General features: G+C 50.6%; 1 protein-coding gene across 1 annotated transcript; it reads left to right on the forward strand.

Annotated features, from left to right (window-relative positions):
- The first annotated feature begins 5,031 nt into the window (after positions 1 to 5,031).
- ACTA1 (actin alpha 1, skeletal muscle) lies at positions 5,032 to 7,552 on the forward strand. Its single transcript, XM_061182853.1, has 7 exons — positions 5,032 to 5,112; positions 5,895 to 6,035; positions 6,141 to 6,465; positions 6,551 to 6,712; positions 6,814 to 7,005; positions 7,092 to 7,273; positions 7,377 to 7,552. The coding sequence occupies exons 2-7, from the start codon at positions 5,907 to 5,909 to the stop codon at positions 7,518 to 7,520; spliced, it is 1,134 nt and encodes a 377-aa protein (XP_061038836.1). The 5' UTR covers positions 5,032 to 5,112; positions 5,895 to 5,906; the 3' UTR covers positions 7,521 to 7,552.
- Positions 7,553 to 15,057: the final 7,505 nt, after the last annotated feature.

Consider the following 15,057-nt stretch of genomic DNA (forward strand, 5'->3'; position numbering starts at 1 on the left):
TAGGGGCTGTCGGGGATCGGCGTGAAGCGCACCCCTCGAGGCGACCGGGCCTGAAGGAGAGCCACGCCGAGGTGACCGCAGCCTAGCTCCCTGCGCACGTGTGCGTTTTGAGGCTAATAACTATGAAAGCATTAGTGTAGCCCGCCTACCCATTCCTGGAGACTTTATTCAAGGAACACTTCTAAAGAAAACAGCTTTCTATATTCCTACGTAAAATTCACTCATTAAATACCAAGGTATATGTTTTAGATATAATCTTGTTTAATTCTAAAATTTAAAAAGTACTGTAGAAAATGTGAAACCTATTAAGAAAAAAAAAGTGTGTGGAGGAAAATAAACCCCCTACCAGCCAGAAATAACTTCAGTTACCATTTTGAAATATATCCTAGATTGTGCATGTATTAGTATTTGGACTGTGCATGTGTTACATTTTGTAACCTGCTTATTTTGATGTGAGGTATTGTGAGCATTTCTATGTATCTTTAATCTGGTATTTCTCACCCTTTTTTTTTTAAACATCTTTATTGGAGTATAATTGCTTTACAATGATGTGTTAGTTTCTGCTTTATAACAAAGTGAATCAGCTATATGTATACATATATCCCCATTTCTCTACCCTCTTACGTCTCCCTCCCACCTACCCTCCCTATCCCACTCCTCTAGGTGGTCGCAAAGCACCGAGCTGATCTCCCTGTGCTATGCGGCTGCTTCCCACTAGCTATCGGTTTTACATTTGGTAGTATATATATGTCCATGCCACTCTCTCACTTTGTCCCAGCTTACCCTTCCCCCTCCCCCCTCCCCACGTCCTCAAGTCCATTCTCTAGTAGGTCTGCGTCTTTATTCCCGCCCTGCCCCTGGGTTCTTTATAACCTTTTTTTTTTTTTTTTTTTGTTAGATTCCATGTATGTGCGTTAGCATACGGTATTTGTTTTTCTCTTTCTGACTTACTTCACTCTGTATGACAGACTCTATCTAGGTCCATCCACCTCACTACAAATAACTCAATTTTGTTTCTTTTTATGGCTGAGTAATATTCCATTGTATATATGTGCCACATCTTCTTTATCCATTCATCTGTCATCCTTCCTTTTCATTATCACTCCTCCTAAGGAGACTTCTTAAAACAATTTTCTTTAATCACTCTGCGCCCTTCACCCCCTCTGAAAGTTTAATACCACAAATATATTGTATATCTTTTTATGTACCACAGCCTTTGGAGCCACGCATCATTGTAATATCTAAGATTTTTTTTTTAACCCCCTAAGAACCAACTTTTCCCCCTTCAAGAATGCATGTCTTCAGTATTCTTCAAGGTACAATTTTTTTTAATGACTGCCTGATACTTTACCATATGGCTGTATCATAATTTAACAGGTCTCTCTCTTTTTAACAGTCTTAAAGACACTTGGGTTAATGGTTTTTGGTTGGGTTGGGTTGGGGTTTTGTCTTTGTTTTTTTTCTTACTGTAATACTGGAATAAATCTTTGTACAAAAATCTGTTCATTCCAGATACATTTAAAATGACACTGACTCTTCCTGTTCAGTTAGTGATGACGTTGATAAGTGGTCAGTGAACCGTTCTAATGATTTTTAGTGTCCTTTGCTCACCTCTCCTACCACCTCACCCCTCTCACCTCCTCCAAACACTTAGAAGAAAGATACTGTACCATTTCTCATTTCTTGTGTTCCAGGCACTTACCTAGTTTCAACCTTCAAATCAGTCTTAAAGAGTAGGTGGTATCCTCAGCTGAGAAGGCTGAGTGTCTCTGGAAGCCACCTGCCCCAGGTCACATAGCCCGTCAGAGGGACAGGTACACCCAGATGTGCTTTACCGAAGTGCAGGCTTTTTTAACTAGTTCATTATAGCTGGCCTGGTGGGCTGGGGTGGGGAGGAGGGGAGGGGAGGGGGAGGAGAGGGGGAGGAGGCGAAAGGAAGCCTCGGATGGAATCATTAGTCCCTTAGAGATGCCAAAGCAGAGCGAGTCCCAGTCTGAGAAAACCAGTAGGAGATCGAAGTCCTCTCTTCCTGCCTGCCACGGTCAACTGGACATTTTTAGATGTGTGGCTTGGGAGGGCAGTGAGTTGGTTTTTCCCTTTACCCGCCTGGTCACTGGAACGCTTCTGACTTTGTGTCTTGCCAGGCAGCCCCCCTCCCTGTTCTTTTTGAGATGACAGAGGATGGCTGCACATGGAGCCATGGCTTCATTTAAGATGTCTTTGGCCCTTCACTGGAAGAGATCCCTCGAGAATCTGTTATATTCCAGAACATACCAAGTGTTGGAGAAGGTTAAAGGGAGATAGAAAGCAGCCCCGAGCACTCCTAGGGAAGGGTGGGTCTCCCAAGCCCCTGTGTGTCCCAGGACGTGCTGTCTGGCTCATGGAGCCTTGGTTTGCTTATTTTTAAAGCTAGCGTAAATAGTACCTGTCTCATGTACCTCCAGATAGTTACAGGATTAATGGAACAACACAAAAACATGTGAAGCACTTTACAGATTCATGTCTAAATAGGCAGGAAACACAGTAGAAGGCTTAGACTGCTTGAGATTGGGGACCACAGATATGTGAGGAGCTTAGGGGATGCGGCTGGATTGGGTGTGAGCACAGTGGCTGGGCCCTAGCAGAAGGGCCTGTCAGAGGATTGAGCTAAGGCCGCCCCCGAAAACTTAGAAGCAGGAGCTCTATGTCGAGCATACCCTGCATGGCTGACCTTTCCTCAGGGTGTCTCTCAAAAGGCTGTGCAGGCAGTGACCCACTCACTCAGGCGTGGGGTGCTGGGGTGATCCCCAGAGTGTACATGTATGGAGACGGCCTTCCACCTGCTCCTCAAGGCCATTTATGAGCCAATGAGAATTCAGCAGGACCAGGATGGGCCTGCGGCTGCCCCGTGGTGGCCCTCGGGTACTATTTCAACCCGCGCAGGCGTCCCAGCTGGCATTCTCAAGCCCACCTCCCTAAGGTTTGCTGTACCAGCAGATCTCCGCTAGCTTGTGAGTGCCTGATTCATAGCTTTTCATGTGTGTCGGAATCTAATAGACTCTGAGCTTAGAAAAGCTCGCTATAGGAGAGGAGTTGCACTGTGCAACAGTTCTGGCAAATACAACCTCCTTCCCCTTTAAGATGTCAACCAAATTCTTAGGTATTCAGTAAATGACAGCATACTTCTTCCTACCTTCAAGACCAAAATTTAAGCTATTCTCCTTACACTGTACATAGAGTGCATTTGTCAGGTGTTTTTTGTTGTTGTTTTCTAGTGTTGCCACTTCACACTGCCACAGCAGGACACAAGGTATTGAAAATGAAATGTAGCTCTGTCCATTATTCATTCATTCTCTAATTTCAGAAACTGAATATGAAGCCACAGTGGCATTATACTCACTACCGAGGCCCCGTACTAACCAAACTCCTTATTTTGTAATTGACTTTGGCCATTTTGGGGAAGGGCTGCCATGATGTGGGCTGCGGAGAAGGGTTTCATATACTTTTATATCCCTCCTCAAGAGGACCCACACCTGTCCCAGTTGCTGAGTCCCACCACCAAATGTGAATGGTAGCTATTCTGGGAACATTTCAGCACATCAGAAAAATGAGTGGTTCCATTCTGGCTCACACCGCATTACTGATGTACCCCTTAAAGCATGTCACTGAGTTCATCACAGAAAATTGTTTCTCCTTGTGCCTTCCACAGCAAGGTTAGAACTGTTCTCATCCGGGGGGGGGGGAGTGAGAAGCGCCAACTGGGTAAGCTCCTCTGACCCCCACTCCACCTTACCATAAGTAGATCGATCCAAATCCTTCTAGAAAATTAGAACGGCATATCCCCATAGATCAGCGGTATAAATAGAACCGCTTCAGCAGGCTCTGGTGGACCGGTGATTACAAGGTGCTTTGGGAAGCGGCCGGCCTTGGCTGGGCATCACCCTCTAAATATAACGATGAGTTTGTTCAGCCTTTGCAGAAGGAAAACGTTTTGCCCATCCTAGAGCGCGACGCCCTTGTCCTCTTTACCGGGAGGAGGGACGGGCGCGGCTTCATCTAGTAACAACACCTCACCGTTCCCACCCCCAGGTCGTGGGCTGTGCTCTTTGCCTTTCGGCCCCAGGAGGGGGGCCCTCAGTGAGCTCCGCCGAGGATGCGGGGGGTAGGGCGCTCCGCTCGGCCCGCCGCACCCCGGAGCGCGCCAGTCACGCCCTGAAATTCACTGCCTTCACAAGCCCCCGAGCGCGCCGCGCGTCCCCGAGGCGGGCAGGTCCGAGGGCCCTGGCTTTGCGCCCGGCGCTGCCGCAGCCGCCGCCCGGGCCTGTCCCCGGGAGGCCCGCGCCTCCTCCCCGGCGCTCCGCCCTTGCCCCCCGCCGCTAGCTGTCTGCCCCACGACAGCTGCGCGCCCGCCCGCCGCTGGTGACCCTCTCCGGTGGGGGTGGGGGCCGACGGGGTCAGCCCTCTGGATTCGGGGAGCTCGGGGTGGGGGGAGAGACCAGGTTCGCTGGGGAGCTGGCGGGAGGGGTCGCCCGCCTCCCCTGCCCGGGACGCGGGTGTGACTGCTCCCCCGGTCCTCTCGGGCCCACCACTTGAACACGGCTCTCTCCTCCCTGGAGCCGCACTTGAGGTTCGGGGGTCTGAGCAAAGAACCCGAAGAAGGGGTGAAATGTGGGGCGCACCTCCCCGAAGCCCAGTGCGCGCCCAGCGGCCGGGGGCGGGGCAGGGCGGCGGCGACGGACAGGTGCAGCCCGGGGCGCAGGCGCACTGGCGCACGCCGCGCACGCGGTGACCCTCGCCGCACCCCAGGCCCTCCGCCGGGCAGCTGGGCGGGGTCGGGAGGGGCCGACCAGCGGGGAGACGCTCCATATACGGCTCGGCCCGCGTTACCTGGGCTCGGGCCAGGCCGCTCCTTCTTTGGTCAGCGCGGGGGACCCGGGCGGGGACCCAGGCCGCGAATCGGCTGGGGGAGGGGGCTGTAGTGCCCGACACCCAAATATGGCTCGAGAAGGGAAGCGACATTCCTGCGGGGTGGCGCGGGGGGAGCGCCCGAGGGCTATATAAAACCTGAGCTGGGGGACGAGCGGCCACCGCAGCGCCCGAGCCGGAGAGCAGCAGGTGTAGCCACCCGCCAAGGTAGGCGGGGTCGGGGTGGGGACAGGGGGACGGGGCACCACCGAAGGGAGTCCGGAGTACTCCGGGTAGAGCCCTGCCGACTCACTATATCAGTCCCAGCCCTGCGTCCTCAGTGCTGCGCCTCCGGCCCCAGAGCCACGTGCGCTTTAAAGAAGAGACAGGAAACCTTCGTCCTTTGGAAACTTCTCCAAATTTATGCCCAGCCCCTTCGGGCTGCTCTCCCTGACGCTTAGTTTGTGCCCAAGTAGATGAAAGGTTTTGCTCTAGTCGTCCCCAGGGCAGTTCCGTCCCAACCGAGCCAAAGGACAGCAAGGGCCACTACTCCCCGGGTTCGCCATCAGGCCCAAGGGCGCCTCGGTTGTGAGTCTGGTGTGTCGTGAGGGTCCGGAATAGGCCATTCGTCCCCGGGTGGAGCGCCCAAGCCCTTCCCACGGCGTCTCCTTTCACCCTCATAGTCGCCCAGCGGGCAGGGTTCGCGGACCTTGACCCCCTAGGTGAGACCCCGGAGGTGCGGAGAGGGCGGCGCCTGCAGCCAAGGAAGAGAACCCTCGGGGACAGTGTGCCCTGGGTTCCCGGATGGAGAAACGCTCGGTGTGGTCTCCCCCCAGCGCAGGGCCCGGTAGCGAAGCTCGGCCCGGGTGGCATTGATTGCTTCCCCTTCGGGACGGCGCCGGGCTGGGGGCTGGGGGTGTCCATAGGCCCCGGGGGAGGGAGGGCGCTCGGGATGGCGGGGCCTTCCGCCTGACACGCCGAGTGTCTCCACGGCCTTCCCGTCCTTGCAGAAACCAGACACCATGTGTGACGAAGACGAGACCACCGCCCTCGTGTGCGACAATGGCTCCGGCCTGGTGAAAGCCGGCTTCGCCGGCGACGACGCCCCTAGGGCCGTGTTCCCGTCCATCGTGGGCCGCCCTCGCCACCAGGTCAGGCTGCCCGTCCGCGGAGGGAGCTGGGCCGGGTCCCCGCGCAGCCCAGCCCCGCGCCACCCGGAGCCGCGGTAACGAGCGCGCGGTGTCTCCGCTCCGCAGGGCGTCATGGTGGGCATGGGGCAGAAAGACTCCTACGTGGGCGACGAGGCTCAGAGCAAGAGGGGTATCCTGACCCTCAAGTACCCCATCGAGCACGGCATCATCACCAACTGGGACGACATGGAGAAGATCTGGCACCACACCTTCTACAATGAGCTCCGCGTGGCCCCCGAGGAGCACCCCACCCTGCTCACCGAGGCCCCCCTCAACCCCAAGGCCAACCGCGAGAAGATGACCCAGATCATGTTTGAGACCTTCAACGTGCCGGCCATGTACGTGGCCATCCAGGCCGTGTTGTCCCTCTACGCCTCCGGCCGTACCACCGGTGAGTGCTCGGGAGCCGCCCCGCCCCCCCTTCCCGAGCGCCGGTCACTGACCCGCCGCTCACCCCCGGCCCCGCCCCCGCGCAGGCATCGTGCTCGACTCGGGCGACGGCGTCACCCACAACGTGCCCATCTATGAGGGCTACGCGCTGCCGCACGCCATCATGCGCCTGGACCTGGCCGGCCGCGACCTCACCGACTACCTGATGAAGATCCTCACCGAGCGCGGCTACTCTTTCGTGACCACAGGTGCGCTGCGCCCCGGGCTCCCCGGGCGGGCGGGCAGGCGGGCGGCGCGCGGGTCCCCGGGCCCCGCGCTGAGGGCTCCTCTCCTGCCCCGCCGCCCGCAGCCGAGCGCGAGATCGTGCGCGACATCAAGGAGAAGCTGTGCTACGTGGCCCTGGACTTCGAGAACGAGATGGCCACGGCCGCCTCCTCCTCCTCCCTGGAGAAGAGCTACGAGCTGCCCGACGGCCAGGTCATCACCATCGGCAACGAGCGCTTCCGCTGCCCGGAGACGCTCTTCCAGCCCTCGTTCATCGGTGAGCCCCGAGCGCCCGCCTCCCGGCCCCCGCCCGCCCCCCGGGCCCCCCGCCCGCCCGCTCACGCTCCTCCCCGTGGCCCTCAGGCATGGAGTCGGCGGGCATCCACGAGACCACCTACAACAGCATCATGAAGTGCGACATCGACATCAGGAAGGACCTGTACGCCAACAACGTCATGTCGGGCGGCACCACCATGTACCCGGGCATCGCCGACCGCATGCAGAAGGAGATCACCGCGCTGGCCCCCAGCACCATGAAGATCAAGGTGGGCGGCGCCCCCCCCCCCCCCCGCCCCGCTTCCCCGGCCCGCGAGGGGCTCCGGGCCGCGGCCGCGGCCCTGACGGACTGTCACTGTCACTGTCTTGCAGATCATCGCCCCGCCCGAGCGCAAGTACTCCGTGTGGATCGGCGGCTCCATCCTGGCCTCGCTGTCCACCTTCCAACAGATGTGGATCACCAAGCAGGAGTACGACGAGGCCGGCCCCTCCATCGTCCACCGCAAATGCTTCTAGACGCCTCCCCGACAGCCGCCACTTCTCCCCAGGACGACGAATCCGCTCGCGGCGCAGGCGGCTGACCTCGAGCCAGCGCGCGGCAACTGCTCTCCAACCACCTGCGCTGCTGCCGCCGCAAGCCGACACAGTGTTTGCAGCGTGTACATACATTAACTTATTTACCTCATTTTGTTATTTGTAAAACGAAGACCTGTGGAAGGAAATGGAAAACTTGAAGCATTAAACTCAGCCGTTCTGTTATGCTGCGTAAAGTTGTCTGTTGTGTTTATTTGCGGGGGCGGGGAGCGGCCGGGGGCGGGGAGGAAGAGGGACCCCATCTTCCTCCATCACTTTGCCCAATACTCCGAATGAGTGCACGCCTTTCAAGCCCGTGAGTTAAGTCTTCCCCTGCTCACGGCTCTCCCCTCTGGCTCAGATCCATTCCCCAGACTGGCAGGCGCGCCGTGACCCGACATGACCTTCGGGCGCGTCCGGCTCTGCACTGCGCTCGGGTCGGCGGCGGCGCTGGGGCCGCGCGCGGGTGGCCAGGGGACGCCGCAGGCAGGGCGCTGACCGTGGTGCTGGGCCCAGGGGCCGCCCCGCAGCGCGCACCTCCGCTCCGCCCGCGGCGGGCGTGGCCTTACAGAATCCGGGTTCCCTCCGGAATCTGCGATCTAACTGAAAGGGCTGTGTTCATTTGTAAGTGAAGGTAACTACTTCTCTTCCCGATTGGGAAGTCCTTTGCTTCGTACTATAAAGAAGCGCCCTTTCCAGGGTGGGGCGGGGGAGGAGCGGCGCTCAGAGGTGAGAGGAGGGCGAGGAAGGACCAAGTGAACGCTCCAAAAGAAGGACAGCGCATCCTAGGCAGGGAAGGGCACTGGGGGCGGGCCAGCAAGGAGATGCCTGCAGGGAAGGGAGCCCAGATGGTGCTGAAGAAGAGGAGGTGAGCAAGAGAGAAGGAGCAACCCTACTCCACTCCCGCAGTGTCTGAAAGGCATGGAACATAGTAACAGTTTGCATTTCTATGAGAGAACACTGCATCTACATATTTTAAAGTAGCCTAGTGTTTCCCAGTCAAGACTTCTGGGAAAAGTGGTCCCTAAATGAAATAGATTCTGACTCAAAGAAGGTAATACACTCATTCAGAAATAAGTTTATAAGTAGAATTAACAACATAGCTTGTGTTATATGCCACTTTGCCATATGTTTATTCCCTCCTGTTAGGTACGGCCTATTGAGAAGCTTCCGAAATCATTGAAGCCTCCAAGGTAGGAATACTGCCAAATCCAGATATCAAGAGAATCATCATTCAATAGAACTTAAGATTTTAATAAAACAAGTATACGATACCAAATCCACTGAAAACCATGCATTTATCCACCCAGGAGGGATAAAGGTTAAAAATGGGCTAAATTCTAGTCTTTCAGAGGTACCCAGCTTTCATGGATAATAGTACATTTACACAGGCATATCTGAGCAAACAACACACACAGCCTGAATAATTCGTGTAGCCAACAGCTGGGAAAAAACGTCAGAATTACATGAGTCAGCTAACCTGCATGTTAAATCTTTTTTAACCAAAACCCCAGATCTCTTAATTAGGATTTAAGTAAGATATTTAAGGAGGTAATGACCCATTTCTCCTGTGATCATAATCATCAAATGCCTGAGAGAAGTTTTCAATATAATTTGTAGCATTTCCTTCTGCCCCACCTTTGACGTTGTTCTTCTACTGAAAACATGTGCAAAAATTAGGAATTGTGTGGTTTCACTGGAAGTGTGCCAGATGACCTTTTCTTTTCTGGTTCTTCTCTAAAAAGAAACAAGCATCACACATTTCATTGGTGTTCTGTGTCTTTCCTGCTCTCCTAGTAGGTTGTGATTATAGGGATTTGGTAAATTGTGTTACCTATATTAGGCCTGAAAGAAGATTTTTGGTGTGCTGTAGTAAAGAATTACATATATATATATAACATATATATTATATATTATGTATATATAATTAATGTATAATTATATGCATATATAATTAATGTATAATTATATGTATATATAATTATATATTTTTTAATATAATTATATATAATTTTATGTGTATATATAAAAAATATATAAACACACACACACACTGTATATAGAGTGTATGTAGTGTGTATAGAGATATACACATGTTTGTGCTGGGTGAGGAGAGCACCCAGCAGCTCTAGGTGTGTTTGCAGTATGAAGAAGCGAGAAGCTCCTGTGTGACAGCGGTGTACTTGACACTAGAGGGGATAATGTTACGGCTAATTTCCCACTGAAAAGCCATCTCAGAGAATCAATTTTTGGAGCTGTGAGAGAATTGAAAGCAGCAAAAAAAATTTCCCCACCCATCACTTATGGTGTGTTTCCTTAGACCTGGTAGGTCTTATCAGGGATCTAACTGCAGTTATTTATTTCATTCTCTCAAAAGCTCATTAAATAGCCATAATTTTTTTTCGCACCAAATCTATATCGCTAGTGCCCAGTTGAGGGAAGAAGGGACAAAGAAGAAAATGGGAAGAGAGGATGTGTCAGGATTAAAAAGAAGGATTAGGCTGAGTGGGAAAAATAAAAGGATCTGGGATTGGGGTACAGCCTAGGCTTTATAATTTAAACCTTTGGGAGTTAGAATTAGACCATGGAATATCAGGGTACCTCCCAGCTGTTTAGTCCCCTGAACTGTCACCCCAGATTTGGCAGAACCCTAAGGGGTTAATGAAATATTTTATTGCCCATCTACTATGTGCCAGGGGTATGGAGAAGGCTAAGATGTGGTCCCATCCTGGGAGTTCACTGTCATGACCCCCGCCATCACCAGGCACTATGCCTTGACTCCGATCACTGCAAAGCCTGTTGGAGGAGCTGGCTGGGATGGTCCTGGTCCAGGGGCAGGCCCACCCCGGACCATGACCATCGGATGCTGTGGGTATCTGCCTGCTTTGCACTCGCCACCACCAGGCCGGCTTCCCTCCCGCACAGCATTGTTTTCTGACGAGGCTGGATGGTTCCAGACATAGATTCTTACAGGGAAACATCCATCATTGTGCTGGAGAAGGCCTGCCCGCCCCTGGCCTTGGGGACACAGACCACTGCTGCCTCTCACCTGGCAGTGCCTCTGCCCTGAGAACACGAGTCAGAATGGGCTCAGGCCACAGACCAGCCCTGCCCCTGAGGGCACTCATGCGGCCAGCCCACCTGCCTGCCTTCCTCCCTTTCCTTCTTGCCTCCTTTCTGTCGCTTACATTTCCTCTCTGCCCTGCACTGTCCTTGGAAGTCACCCCCTTTTGCACTGTCGCTATGTCACAGTCCTTTTGGGGAGTTCCCACAAGCTGATGCGCCGTGTCTGACCTCAGCTCAGAGAGAAGCCAAGAAGACCTGGTGTGATGACGTGCTGGTGAGGTGGGCAGCGTGGCGGGTCCCAGGGCTCCGGGTCCACCTGCGTCCTTGTCACCCACAGCCAGAGCCACTCCCCCCAGCAGGCCATGGGCTTCACCTTCCAGAAGGGGCACAGATGGCAAAGGCAGCTGGAAGTTAGCTGATGTGAATGAGGAATGGGGACCCCTCATTAAGGGTGGCCCTTTCACTAGGTGCAGGAGCCCTGAGCCTTCTGACTGACCCTGCCCCTGCTTGTCAGTTTCTTAATGGCTTATCCTGATGGAGCAGGACCCTAAGGGGTCTTCATAGAACAGAAACGCCCCCTCTATGTCCTCTGCCTGCCTCTTGTCTGTAGAAAAACTTTAGCCAAAGAATAAATTTATTCAGAGAAGTGAGAAAATGCAGAAGCAAAGAAAAGCAGTCAAACAAAAATAATAATAATTTAGTCATTAAAGTCAAGGATTTTAGTTCCTCCTCAAGGGTTATAGATAATATTCTGAGCCATATCCTGTGAGCTACCTTGTAGATATTGAAAGTCCCACCAGGTGGAAGAAGTTAACTACATGATGACCAGACTGTAGCCATGACATAAGCTGCCACAATTCCCAGAACTGGCCTCAAAGGGGAACAAACCGACCCTGGAACTGAAGGCTCACTGTACTGAAAACAATCAAGCTGACACTGATCAGACCACCACATGACCAATTTCAAGATGACAGTCAGAGCTGGCTGTGGTGTTGCTGCATGTAGCCCCCTCCCTCTGCCTATTCACCCCTGAAACTCCCCTTTAAAAGCTCTTGCCCTCTGATTGGCAGGGGTGAATTGGCCTTTGGACATAAGTCCACCTTCTTCCCAGGTTGCCAGCCTCCAGAGTAAAGCAAACTTTCCTTTCTACCAACACTTGCCTCTCAAATATTAGCTTTCGAGTGATGAGCAGCCAGACCTGAGTTCAGTAGCACTGATGCTGAACAGTTTCTGGGGGTGGTGATTGAGTGAAAGAAAGACTGAAATGTGCAAAGGTGATGTTGCTGGTTCTCAGGGCTGTCCGTAGAATCAGGATTGCCTTTCCTGTGACAATCATTGGGGTTTCCTAAACCTTATCACCATGTGGAGAGTTCTGGTCACTGGAGATGGACTTGGGAGTAGAAGTCTCTCTACATCATGGGCCAAGGGTGGCCGTAGCACCCCTGGATCCTTGTTCACTCCATCTTTCCTAGTTTCCTTCATGGGACCTGTATTAAGTTCCTGTAACAAATTACCACAAACTGGGTGGCTTAAAACAACAGGAATTATTTTTTTCCACAGTTCTGGGGGCTAGAACTCCAAAATCAAGGCAGGGTTGTTGTCACTTGAGGCCTCTCTCCTTGGCTTGCAGATGCCATCTTGTCCCTGTGTCTGCACGTCCTCTTCCCTCTCTTCATGTCTGTGCCTGCATTCCTCCTTATAGGACACCAGTTACGTTGGATTAAGGCCCACCCTAAAGACTTTGTTCTAATTACTCCTGTAAAGGCCCTGTCTCCAAATACAGTCACATTCTGAGGTCCTGGGGGTTAGGACTTCAACATATGAATTTGGGGTGGTGGTGACACAATTCAGCCCACAATAAGGACAACAATTTAACCCACTATAGTAACTAAGAGGCCACTAGTAACAATTCATTTTAATAATCCATGCATCTCTTATGTTAATATTGTGTCTTATGTTATATGAAGAACTTTCACATACATTAGCTCATTTTATCTTATAAGGTAGCTAGGATAGGGATTATTGCTCTACTTTCATAAATGATAACAGTGAGGCCTCAAGACTGAGTGACTTGCCTAAGTTTATAAACTTAGTTTATAAATTAGTAAAAGTGGCAGAGGAAAGACTTTAACTTGTAACTCTTGACTCTCTTCTTTTATTTTCAATTTTGATGTACCCTTATATTTTATATACATTTCTTGTAAACAGCATAAGGCTGAATAGTTTTCCCAGCCTGACAATTTTGTCTTTTAATTGAGACACTTTGTCCGTTTATATTCAATGTGATTACTGGCATGTTTGGTTTTAAATCTATCATTTTATTTTGTACTATTAGTCCAGCCTGTTCAAAGTCTAAAATTAATCAATACTTTTACTTTCCGTGGACAACACAAGACCCTTGTACCCCAAAGAAATAAAAGCAGGGACTCAAAGAGGTATTTGCACACCCATGTTCATAGCAGCATTATCCCAATAGGCAAAAGGTGGAAGCAGCCCAAGTGTCCGTTAATGGAGGAATAGACAAAATGTGGTGTATATGTGCAATGAAATATTATTCACTCTTAAAAAGGAAGGAGATTCTGACCCATGCTACAACATGGATGAGTCTGAAGACATTATATTAGGTGAAATAAGCCAGTCACAAAAGGACAAATACTGTATGATTCCACTTATATGAGGTGGAATATCTGGGAGTGGGATGGATATTGAGAAGTGGCATGAGGGAACTTTTTGGAATTATGGAAATGTTCTGTATCTTGATAAAGGACTGGGTTACAAAGATCAGATTCAGTGACTGTACAATTAAGATTTGTGCATTTCATTTTGTGTACATTTTAATCAAAAGAAAAAATTGCAGGCAAAAAATAAGATGTCAGAACTTCTGATACCTCTACATTAAAAAAGTTTTAATTTTTAAATTAAAAAAAAATTTTTTTTTGTATTTTTCATTTTAGGGGGTTTATCTGAATTGCATTGTGGGTAATTTCCTCCAATTGATCTTCCAATTCACTAATTCTCCCTTTAACTTACTTAATCTATTGTTAAACCCTTTTGCTCAGTTTTAAATTTCTGGTATTGAATTTTTAACTTTTAGAAAATTTTAGAAATTATTTTATTTTCAGATTAGCTAGATCATATTTTTATAGTTTTCTGCTTCCTGTGGATATTTGTTAGCTTGTCTCTTACTTCTTTAATAGAGCAAGCATAGTTTTTTAATAATATGAATCTAATAATCCTAGTGGCTGAAGTCTTGGAGTTTATGTCTATTACCCATTGTTCTGGTTCATACTCACAGTACCTTTTTCCATGTGTACTTGACAGTGTCGTGTTCACTGTCTTTGAAGAATTATTTCTGGGACACTTGCAAACCCATAATAAAGGTGACTCTCTCAGGAAAGGACTTGTATTTGCTTCTGCCAGGGATCTCCTAGGATACCACTAATCTGAGATGATGGTAGACTAAATCCACAGCCTGAGGTCTCTTGGTCCCCCCAGATGAGATGGGCTGCAAATGCGTGTGAGAACTCAGCCTGAGTTTACAATTTCCCAGGAATCTGCACCCCACGCCACTACCACACACTCGGTACCAGGGCCACTCGCCTGTCCGATCCTCGAGTGTCGGTGTGGGGCAGGGCTTACCCCTGGCTCACTCCTTCACGCTTCCCCGTCGTGTAACCCTCAGTGTCCCAGCTTCACGAGGGAGGCATCAAGCTTTGCAAAGCTGTTAAACCCAAGTGCAAGGTAAGTGAGATAAACAAACACTCTCAGGGCAAGAGCTGTTTCTGGAATCACTGTGCTGCTGGTTCCCCTCAGATTTTGCCCTGGTAATTCTTTACTATCTTGTCAACTCTTCGGTGCTTGTAAGATGTTCAAAATACTTGATCTGGCTTTTTAGTTGTTTTCCACAGGAGTGTTGTTCCAAGAACTCAGCCTGTCATATTCCCTAAAAATAGAACTCAACATCTTTCACGGTGCAGGCCTGGCTTTAGCCACCCTTGAAACACAGCTCAAATCTCACACATGGGCTTAAGGAATTTTGCCCCAAATTCTGTTGCCTTATTTTAAAGCTGTTATATTTTCCCTGGGCCTAAAAATACACCGGGTCTGAAAATTCCCCAGGATAACAGGGCACCAGCTGGGAGACAGAGCTGCCTGGAGCCCTTCAGCCCCATGTTAATGTGCCCTGTGTCAGCAGGGACCCATTGGACCAGGGAAAGAATGAAGGGCAAAAGGACAAAGCAACTCCGTCAAAGTGATAAATCACCACGATGGTTTCTGTGTGGGGGGATGATAGGTGATTTTTTCTGCCTTTTTTATACTTCATTATTCTTTTCAAATTTAGTTTTTTCAAGATATAAGTGTTATGTTAATATTAAAAATACTTAAGTGAAAGATGAAAAAATAAATAAACAGA

This window comes from Eubalaena glacialis, chromosome 1 (assembly GCF_028564815.1).
Source record: "Eubalaena glacialis isolate mEubGla1 chromosome 1, mEubGla1.1.hap2.+ XY, whole genome shotgun sequence".
Taxonomy (NCBI): Eukaryota; Metazoa; Chordata; class Mammalia; order Artiodactyla; family Balaenidae; genus Eubalaena; species Eubalaena glacialis.